Source organism: Lygodium microphyllum, chromosome 29, assembly GCF_053477565.2.
Source record: "Lygodium microphyllum isolate KBCC chromosome 29, Lygodium_microphyllum_v1.1.10, whole genome shotgun sequence".
Lineage (NCBI taxonomy): Eukaryota > Viridiplantae > Streptophyta > Polypodiopsida > Schizaeales > Lygodiaceae > Lygodium > Lygodium microphyllum.
Genome location: NC_141163.1, coordinates 50,802,183 through 50,813,226, shown reverse-complemented (window position 1 = coordinate 50,813,226; position 11,044 = coordinate 50,802,183). Strand labels below are relative to the sequence as shown.

Below are 11,044 nucleotides of genomic sequence, written 5' to 3'. Positions count from 1 at the left end.
TGGCTAGATTGGCCTGTTGAGGTTCTAGGATCTCTTTTTGTCTTTTTTTGGGTGTGGGCTTCTGTTTGCTGCTTTGTAAGTGAAGATCTATGCTTGTGTAGAGCCATTACTACACTAGGGCCTAATCCGGAGGACTTGTCACAACGCCCGTTTTCTCTCCAACCTACTTGGGGGAGGTGCAAAGGGGGCAGAGCCCCCTCTGCGGTCAGCAGTCCCCCCGGGCCGCAGGGCCGTTACGATAAACGCCATGCGCAATTTGGAGGACCATTTATAATCAAATTTTGAACTACTTACTCTAAGTTTCAACCCAGTGATGGATTTGTGATGTGCCTTTAGCTCTACGTAGCCTTTGGGGTCAATTTCGGGTTTAGATGCGTCAAAATTTGTGTCCTTGATACCTATCCGATTTTGACACTTTTCTGTTCAATTCTCAAATGTCCGATTTTCAGGAGTCCGATGATCAAAATCAGACGTCCAATTTTGGGTTGGTCCGATCGGCCCAATGGTCCGATTTTGGTCACGTCTGATTCTTGCAGTGGTCCGATTCTAGGAATCGGATCAGACAGGGTGGTCCAATTCTAGTAGTCGGATGGTCTGACTCTGGGAGTCGGATTGAAAAAGCGGTCCGATTTTTACACTAGGACCAATGGTCCGATTTTGACACGTGGTCCGATTTTGAGACTGGGTCCGATTCTCGCAGCAATCTGATTCTAGGAATCGGATTGGACAGGGTGGTCCAATTCTAGTAGTCGGACGGTCCCAACTCTGGGACTGGTCCGATTCTGGGAATTGGATCGGAAAAGTGGTCCGATTTTCAGAGTGGTCCGATTTTCGGAGAGTTTTGATCTTCGAAGTCAGACGGTCCGATTCCAAGGATAGGGCAATCCTATTCTAGGACTCGATGAACTGGTTCGACTGCGTGGCCGACGGCTCGCGAGTTGTAGGTGACACATCTAGGCTAACGTCTACTTCACCGAATCGTGCCGTGCCGTCTAATTAGATGCAAAGCAATAGAGGGAAACGCCTAGCGTACCTGAAAATGGGGTGGCACTTGAATCGATTATCATGTTGACGATCTCCCCGCAGCTCTCTCTCTCTCTCTCTCTCTCTCTCTCTCTCTCTCTCTCTCTCTCTCTCTCTCTCTCTCTCTCTCTCTCTCTCTCTCTCCTTGGCTCTCAAGCACACTCTCTTCTCAGATGGCAGGATGTCAAATGTGGCCTTTCCTAGTTCCCTGGGCCTCTTATTGCCCCATCCCAGCCTGATGTGACCTCAGAGGTTAGTCCCTCATACTCTTCCAGCTAGAAATCTGAATCTGTGCCCCTATTTCCCTGTTTCAGCCTGTTATATAGCAATAGAAAACCCTACTGTTTTCCTTTTTTCTTTTTCCTATCCTAACCTTAACCTAATGCAACAAAAATCAAAACTAGAGATTGAGATGGATGGTCCTACTCTAATATTCAACAACAAATCAAAAACCTACTTGCTAAGGAGATCGAATACCTCTTCAAACTCCCTCGCTTCCTACCTATCTACCTCAAGCACCGGTTTGGGGAAAACCCTACTTCAATGCTCGATTTGAAGAGCGCAAGCGCTCAAGGCTTGAATCCGTTGGTCCCAGCAAATGGAACCAAAATGTGGGAGCTCTCGCTCAACCGCCAAGACCCACGGACCAATTATTATTCAAGCGTTCCAAGCCGAGCACTAATGGCTACCTCTCACATAGCCGACGCGCTATCCATATCTATGGGTGTAGTGAGCTTACCTCCATGCCGATCGAGTTACCTCCTCTCCCGTGCACTCTGGTGACTCTACGATCCAAGTGCAAGCTTCAAGCAAGCTCCATCCTCAAGCTCCACACTCCAAGCTCCATAGCCGCGAGCAAGAGAAGAGAAGAGAAGAGAAGAGAAGAGAAGAGAAGAGAAGAGAAGAAGAGAGGAGAAGATGGAGAGCTTCTCCTCCCCGGCCCCTCACCCTCACACACTCACTTCCTCACTCTCTCACACTCTCTCTCTCAAGCACAAGCTCAAGCAAGCAAGAAGAAGAAGAAGAAGAAGATGAGAGCCACTTTTGGCCACACACAAGAATGAGTTTCACATTCACTTTCCAACTTTATATACAAAACTCTAAATCCCTTTTGGGCGGTCATCCCCTTTTTTACATGGCCGGCCGTGGCCTAGGCCCTTTTTCCCATTGTCCTTCTATCTTCCTAGCTTCCTTTCCACCGCCCATCTACATTTACAAATTGCACGAGTGAGAGCCCGGCGCTCCTTGAATTAAACCATGATGCGCTTGCGCTCTTTTACAAAAGTATTGACTTGCGCTTTTCCTTGCGCGCCTTTCTCCCTTATTTAGGACTTTTCTCCTTGTGCGTCTTTGTCTTCCGTTTCACTTTTTCTTGGCCTTTGTCTTCTGCTTTAGCTTTTCCAGATTTTCCACCTTTGTTCATTTGAGGGTTGAGGGTTAACATTCATCATTTGAGGGGGGTGTTGGAAAATAGGTCAAATGATGTATGCTGCATGATGAGGAGAATTGTATCCCATAAGCATTGTGAGGAGAGTGGAGAAGCTGGAAAAGCTATAAAAGCATGTACTTGATTCATCTTTCAATGCAATGCTATTGTACTTTGTACTTAGAGTCTGTGTTCGTGTCCACTCAAGATTGTGTTTATGAGTCCAAGCTAATCTATCTTAGAACCTAATTCACTTGAGTGAAAGGCTGTGTCTAGTCATCAGTCTTCATGTCTCTTGCTTATGAGTTCAAGCCTCCATAGCTAAACTGTGTCTAGTCATCAGTCTTCATGTCTCTTGCTTATGAGTTCAAGCCTCCATAGCTAAACTGTGTTCAAGTTCCATGTTTCTCAACTATATGAAATACGACTTTCATTCCTAGGTATGTTATGTCATCATTAGAGGCATCTCCCATGTATGCATTGGCCATAATGGAAGTGGTTACATTCACTAGATTATCTAGCATGTTTGGTTCAATTTTAATTTTGCAGATTCCATAATCTTTCACAAGCACAATTGCCTTCACTGCCTATAACAATGATTCACATGCTACATTCAAAGTTTCAAATAAGTGTTGTTGCATTTCAAAGTATCAAGTGCTTTACTATTACATTCAAAGTTTTAGATCAATATTGCATCAAACCATAAAGTACACGTGAATATATTATCCTAGTGTTGGTATCTAGTACATTACTTGTGCATTTAGAGTTTCAAAATCGGTTACAAAACGATTTGCAAGCCACTCTATTGCATTATTTTAGAGCAGGTCAGTCACACCTCTTGCATTCAGTGAGACCAAGATCACATTTCATTCATCCTTGTGGCTATTGCATTCAATCATGTATTCATTCACACCTACTACCGAATTCCCTTTAATCACTTTTGCATTTAGTGTCACATTCCAATGACACCTGCTCATTTAGATGTAATCACATATACTCATTGATGCACAGTGTGAACCTTCATTCAGCATCATGGCTACTCAATAGATGCGACACCATTAACTTGTTTAGTATATGAGTCACAACTCCATATATGTCTTCCCAAACACTGAAGATACTTTTATTGATATATTACTTGATTGTCAAACTTTATATGTTCCTTAAATCACAATTGATGATGCCAACATGTAAAATTAATGAGTCACAGCCCCATATATGTCTTCCCAAACACTGAAGATGCTTTATGGATATATTCCTTGATGGTCAAACTTTATACATTCCTTAAATCACAATCGATGATGGCAACATGCAAAGTTAACAAGTAGCAAAAAGCTTATAATGTGATATGAATCTTTTAGAAAACAAAGAAAAGCTTATTAATGGAAGCAATATATAATAAAGCTACAAGAAGTATCTAGTTACTGTTCTATATTCTCTAATAAAATGGTTGGGGTTGCATCCCCGGAACCATGTCAATAAGATGGATATGTTAGTAAAATTGCAACCCTAGCAAATGTGTTGCAAAGCCAATCTCTTGCTAGTGCAACTTAGTTGCTAATTGAGCTGTAAGAAATAAAGGAAGAGTCATGTGTTAATATGGACAATTTCCTCATGTAATAAGGATGCAAGTTTCGCTTAGAGTTGAGGTCAGGAAGTTATTAATGAATGAGCTTTTAATAGAGGATAACCAACAAAAGTAGAAAGATGGAATTGTGGGCAAGGGGTTTTAATGGAGGATGAGATTGAGAGGTCAAAGGTGGACCACGGGAGGAAATAGACAAAATTTTAAAAGGAAGAAATTGTGGATGGGACTATTTGTTGGGTGTTTTCTGGGGTTAGTGTTGGAGGACATGGAGAAAGGGAGGAGCATATAAGATTGGGAGAAAGGGAGGGGTATCTATATAAGACAGGTACATGATAGCAAGAAGGGAACGCTATGTCAGTAAGGGGATTGTGAGGAACTGGGATGGAATTTGTTGGCATTGCTGGTGGGGTGAGAAATGCTACCTCACATGCAGGTGTGGATGAGAATGGGTAGAAGATAGTGGAGTTCCAACCCTAAGGTAGGCAAGAGGTTGACATCTTCCCATGAAGAACCATGTATGCATGTGGATCACACATAGAACATGTAGAATCATGTATGCATGTGGATCTTAGGTTGGTTGAGACCTAGTGGTTCGAACCCAGATTGGGAAAGGAAGCCAACCTCTTCCCACATAGAACAACTAGCTGGCCTATCCCCTGGTCTCTATAGAATGCAGTCCAATGCATGACCTCTATAGGATGCGATCGGACTGGGCAGGGAGCCGCCTGTAGAAATTAAGGAAGGTGGAGGGCAAGGCCTCCCGGAACCGAGGGTGGCGAAGGTAATACATCACCAAGAGGAACCCAACAAAGCGAAACGGCACCACGTACAAGAGCACGGCCGAGCACAGGCACGCCACCACGAACGCCAGGGTGGCGCGCGGGTCCCGCCACGCCAGCAGGCCCTGCGCCCGCTCGGCCTGCGTGGCGACGTCCCCGAGCACCACCTGGACGCGCCCTGCGAGGCCACGCAGCCGCTCGTAGCGCGCCAGCACCACCTCCGGCGGCCTCGCCGTCGGGACCGAGTCGAACTCTTCGTCCAGCTCGTCCGGCGCCGCCACGTCAGCATGCGATAGGCGCGGGTCCATGTGTGGTGGGGCCCGGGCGCGCACCCTGTACTGCCACGTGCCGATCAGGAATAGGTAGAAGAACAGCGTCGGCAGTATCAGCTCCGGGTAGCACAGCAGGATCAGCACCAACACGTGGACCAGTAGCGTCGTCGTCGGCCTTCGCCATTGGCGTATGTCCTGCACCCACCTGGCCATCGAATATACACCTCCCAAGATGCTCGAGATTCTGTGCCAGTTGGCCTTGCTCCTTCTCAGGCTGAAGTTCCCGGATTCCGAATCTAGCACATAGTGTATCACCTCGGGCCTTAGTGGGGGCTCTGCCCTTGAAAGCCTCATTGCCACCATCTTCATAGCTGCCCCCCTTAGCATCTCTTGCTGTTGCACTGTCATTGGATGCAGATAGTGCATACGTGGCAGCATGGGATTAGCATACGTGCATACCAGGTTGAACATTGACACGCATGAGAACCTCATTGCCACCTCGATGTCCCCCATCTTCTTTAGACCCCCTGGCTGTAATACCAAGAGTGGGTAGGACACCGTGTACACCCGATTCAGTTCCAGTGTCGATAAACGCACTCGCACTTTTCCAAACCTAGAGTGCCTAGGTGGCCCTCCCTCTTTTTCATGCTCCAACTCCCCATTGTCAAACACACACAATGTTAGGACTGTGCATGGGTCATATACCTCCCATGTGTATTGCTCGTTCCATCGTGGTGAGAGGTTGTCCAATATGGTCCTTGTGCGCACCCACTTTGGTCCATATTTAGCCACACAATAGGCATCTGTGGCACCTCGTCCATCCTTAGTCTTCATTGGCAACAAGTTGTGTGCTCCCAAGATGCCTAGCTCAAACACACCCACTGGGGCCTTCCATAACTGCCTTGCACTAGGGCGTAAGTCACTGCTTAAGTGTGTGGTTTCATCCATCACATGATATCCACCATCAAAGCACATCCGCAAATGAACTCGCCCTTGAAACTTTGCAGTTCCTGGCCCATCTAAACTTGGTTGCAAGTTGAACCATTTCGTGGCCACCTACAAGACCACATATACAAATCCAAATTATATCGCTAACACTTTGAAGTGTTTAATAGCAATGCAATCAACCATGACCATAAAGTTCATATCAAACAATAGTGAAGAAAAGAAAAATTAAAAAACATTATGCAAAGATTGAATATATTTATCAAATTCTATGCTAAGATGCATGGCAGGATACTTGCCAAAAAGTTGTAGGCAATTTGCCTTATCCTAACTCTATTCATCTCAAGATGTTGTTAATATTTTCAATATAATTAAATATATTATTTTCACATGATAAAATAATGATCAGAGTGAATTTGCTAGTCTTGGAGGTATGTCATCAAGAGATAATCAAGAATTCCTAACTATTAAGCATAAGCGAGGATGGTCTTGAAGAAAATCAAACCTTATTTTTCACTTGAATTTGGGGATTTTTAATGATGTCTTGGAAGAAGCAACAATTTTATTTTTTGTATGCTTTGGTTTGAGTATGTAAGTTTGTAGGTGTTGTTTAGAGAATGAGAGAGAGAAATTAAAACAAAACAAGGAGTATAGTTTACCTTCCTATCATCAACCCTTCGCTCGACCCCATCAATGGGTATTTTGGCAACTCCAAGGACCTCGTGCTTATTTGAACTATGATGGTCCTCTACAGTCAATACCAATGCATCCTCAAATGGTTCAGATGCCACAAGTAGGAGATCTTCATTCCAAAATGGGCTAACACTACGCCGCTTAGCCACCCTAGTTCTGGCTATTTGAAAACCTAATTGCACCTTAACACTCACATCTGGGAGTTGGTGCCTACCACCTTGGGATTTGAATTGCAAGTCTTGTGCCTCAATCACGTTCACACGAAGGTACCACAATCTTGGGGACAAGTAGACCTTGGCACGAGTGGCAGCGAAGTAGCCACCTGTATCAGATTGCCATGCATCTGCAAAGGCCTCATCAGCATGGGTGCCAATCCACACGGCAAGCATGATGTCCCCAGAGACTTTACCAATCTCACCTCGTTTCTGCTCAAGTCGATACCATTGGGGGGCAAGGGGACTATCAGGAGGAGTGCGGGTGGGAACCTCGGCAAGGTCAAAGTAGGCAACTCCGAGAAAGTCATCCTCGGTGGCAATGCCCTCGTCCCACGTGGAGACTTCTAGGATGCCGGATTGGATTTGGCCGTCTCCACCGAAGGCGAACACTTCGTTCCAAAGTGGGGAGGGGGTGCCATTGGGTGCGGTGCGGGTGCGGGTGAGCTTGTTGCCGAGGACAAGTCGGACATAAGGGCGGGCAGCATTGCGGACAAGTGACCGTGCCTTAACAACCTTGACGAACAAGTAGTGCATCTGCTCGACTAGGGTGTGCGGGGAGGGGGTGTTCCCACCAAGGGAAGGGGTGGTGTCTCGGAGGGAGTAGTCGGAGTCATGATGGTGGTGGAGAGGAGGCGGGATGGACATTGAATGGAGGGGCGCACTGGCAGATCTGGCGAGGGAGGCCTTGAGGGCGGAGGGGGCTGGTTCGTGGCTAGCCTTGGCGACGCTCTCGAAGACCTGGGGGGGGTTGTCCACGGGTGGGGGTGGATGTGGGGGTGCCTCTGCTTTTGGCGGGGCGGCTGGATCTGGGGGTGGTTGTGGGGGCTTTTCTTCGGGGGCCTGCTGGGCCGCTTCTTCCTTTGGAGGAGCTTCAGGTGGCGGAGCAGGCGCAGGAGGAGGAGGGGGAGGAGTTGGAGCAGCAGCTGGAGGCTCTGAATTGGTGCCTGGTTTCCCATCTGCATTTGGAGGCACTTCTTCTGCTTTTGGGGGTGCGTCCTCCACTTTTGGAGGCACTTCCTCGACCTTTGGAGGCACGTCTTCCACCTTTGGGGGCCCTCCTTCTTCCACCTTTGGGGGGCCTCCTTCCTCTACTTTTGAAGGCGCTTCTTCCACTTTTGGAGGGGCTTTATCCACCTTGGGAGGCACTTCTTCCACTTTTGGAGGCACCTCTTCTACCTGTGGAAGCCCTTCGGAAGCAGTATTTTCTACCTTTGGAGGTCCTTCTTCCACCTTCGGCGGGGGTTCTTTGGGAGCAACATCCTCCACCTTCGGCGCATCAGCCTTTGGGGGCTCATCAGCTTTTGGGGGCTGTTCTGGAGGAGCCTCTACTTTTGGAGGCTCTTCTGGCAGTGGAGCAGCGCCCCCTCCATCATGATCTTGCACGTAGTACACCCTCAAGCCGAGCTCCCCCCTCACAGGAGACAGCCAGGAATAGAGCCAGGGCCCCTTCTTCTGCAGCTTGTGGAAGATGAGAGCCTCTTCTCCTTTCCTCACAAAGCTATTGCCTAAAACCTTAACCCTCCCCAGGAAATGCTCTGCCTTCTTGCCTGCTGGCTTCTTGGAGCCACACAGCACGACTGCTTCCAGCAGTTCATTCTCCAGGTCCACTGACAGAAGATCAGTCAGTGGGAATTCTAGCCTCTCCTCCCACACAGGATTAAGGTCCTTGATGATCACTCTGGTCTTCAGTCTCATGCCATTGAACTCTACCGTGACATAAGGGCTGCAAGAGCCTTGGCCATCCTTGGGCAGAAGATTGAAGGCTCTGATTACCTCCACCACCAGCTTCTTGCTTGCCATTGTCTCTCACTACAACTCAGGCTATTCTCTTCCACCTGTAGGAAAGGGAGTACATCTCTCTCTCTCTCTCTCTCTCTCTCTCTCAAAATTCAAATCTTCCTTGCTGTTTGGTTGCTCATGTAGGTGAAACTGCAGTTTGGGTGCTCATATAGGTAAAACTACACTTCCCAAAATACACTATGCCCACTTTCTATTTCCTTGCTCAAAGTTCCTTTTTGAATTTAAATGTGATTATTTGAAGTATTTCCTTCAATAGGGTCTCCTAAAGTGCCACTTCTTCCACCTAATTGGTTCTTCTTAGTAGAAAATGAGGGTTCGCAAGTGCAAAGTAGACCCGGCCCTAAAACCTTCACAGTAGCATTGGTGCTTTTTAGTATGGCTATATTGACCAGCTATCATTACACCAACAAGTAAAGCACCGCTAAATAGCTATGAAACCTAGGGCCTTGTTTATCCCTAGCTCCAAATCCCCATTCCATCTAATATAGGAAGGAAAGTCTTAAGCATAACATTTATTATTTTACTTGTCTGGAAGATTGAAGCTAGTCAAATATGCAAATATGCTTCTTAATGAATTGTAAATACCTTTCATGTTTCTAGGATTATTATCACAACAATCTTGAGTGCTATCAAGGAACCTTATGCAAGCATGTTGGTCCCTAGGCCAATTTTGAGGAAGACATCATAAAGTCCACATGACATTTTGAATGCCATTCATGAGATGTTAGGACACAATGTCTCTTTGTGGGTTTGAGTGTCTTAATTTGATAATTATGCATTCTAAAATTAACATGGCATGTGTGAAATTAGTTTACTTGATTCACAAGTTGGAATATACCTTTATAGCTTGCTTTTGCATAGTTCGAGGCCTATAGTGGTTGGATCTTTGCATAACAAAGCATCTAAAAAGACCAACTTTATTCACGAAAAGTAGGATCCTTGTTCTTCTTTGAGCTTGTGATATAGTCTATTTTATCAAAGTGCGATCCAGCCACATTATGTTACAGTACACAATGGTATCTTATAGGCTTAGGTAACATTGTTATTACATTTATTGTGATGATTGAATAGCTAGGCCAACCTTTATTTCTCAAAACCTTGGAAATGTTTTTAAAAGTAAACAAATACCATATAATCATATCCTTTGATTTGCATGTTGTATGCTAAAAAAGGTATCAAAAAGGGAGGAAATCGTGTATAGTAGATCTAAACAAACAAGGACATAGATTGGTAACATTCCCACATGAGAGTGAGAGTGAGAGAGAGAGAGAGAGAGAGAGAGAGAGAGAGAGAGAGAGAGAGAGAGAGAGAGAGAGAGAGAGAGAGAGAGAGAGAGAGAGAGAGAGAGAGAGAGAGAGAGAGAGAGAGAGAGAGAGAGAGAGAGAGAGAGAGAGAGAGAGAGAGAGAGAGAGAGAGAGAGAGAGAGGTGCATAAGATCTCTAGTCTTATCAACATTCTGAAAGAGAGGCAAAAGAGTGCCTAGTTAAATAGCATCAATTATTCATGTAAAGTTCGGGATATTTGCATTTAAGAGTTGTAGGTGAAGTTATAGCTACCATACCAAATGGTTGACACAAACTAATGCACATAGTATGCCAAGTGCAATTTTCATTCACTCTACATTGAGACTCTAGTGTACTTGTATCTCATAGACTATTGAACCACTTGGCTCCCACTTGACTCATGGAGTAATCCACATATTTGTCAATATTCATAGGGGAATTTTTTTTGGCAAGCAATCCTGTCGATACATTTGGGAAATGGCAAGTAGGTCTACCACCTAGAGAGTGGCAGCTAGGGGCAAAGTGGTAGCAATGGAGGGAGATTACTAGGAGTGAGACAACAATGGAGGGAGGTGGTGGGAGGTTAGTGATGCTAAAGGGGGTTGGTAAGAGTGAGACAATGACGGAGAGAAATGGTGGGAGGCTAGCGGCACTAGAGAGAGGTTGCTAAGAGTGAGGCACATGTGGAGGGAGGTGGTGGGAGAATGGCAAATGGGAAGTGGGTGGGTAGTAAAGGAAGGTATTAGTTGTGGTAACAAGGTTAGAGGGGACAAAAGAGAGATAGTAGATGGGGAGGGGTTATAGGATGTAGAAGGGATTTGTGAAGGGTTAAAGGGAGAAGTAGGGTAGGGGAGGATAGAGAGGGTCTAATATACTAGCTCCTTTGTTATGAAGCATGTAATTTATGCTTCTTTTTAAAAAATCTCTTGTTAATAAATCTCTTACTATGCACACACATAGAGGGATGCAAACCAAAATATACAACTAATGTGAATCCTTGAGCTCGAAATCTGTACCAGAAAG

The 11,044-nt window shown here is 45.7% G+C and overlaps 1 protein-coding gene across 1 annotated transcript; it reads right to left on the bottom strand.

Annotated features, from left to right (window-relative positions):
• Positions 1–3,005: 3,005 nt before the first annotated feature.
• Positions 3,006–8,897, bottom strand: LOC148010611 (FT-interacting protein 7-like). The gene is made up of 2 exons (XM_087671283.1): positions 6,690–8,897; positions 3,006–6,141 (listed from the first exon to the last, which is right to left on the bottom strand). Exons 1-2 carry the CDS (start codon positions 8,736–8,738, stop codon positions 4,726–4,728), a joined length of 3,465 nt encoding a protein of 1,154 aa, XP_087527409.1. The 5' UTR covers positions 8,739–8,897; the 3' UTR covers positions 3,006–4,725.
• Positions 8,898–11,044: the final 2,147 nt, after the last annotated feature.

Excerpts from the sequence above, each read along its gene's own strand:
- LOC148010611 (XM_087671283.1), bottom strand. The coding sequence starts at position 8,738 with ATGGCAAGCAAGAAGCTGGTGGTGGAGGTAATCAGAGCCTTCAATCTT. Across the intron at positions 6,142-6,689 it reads GAAGGGTTGATGATAGGAAG|GTGGCCACGAAATGGTTCAA; the intron begins GTAAACTATACT and ends GTGGTCTTGTAG.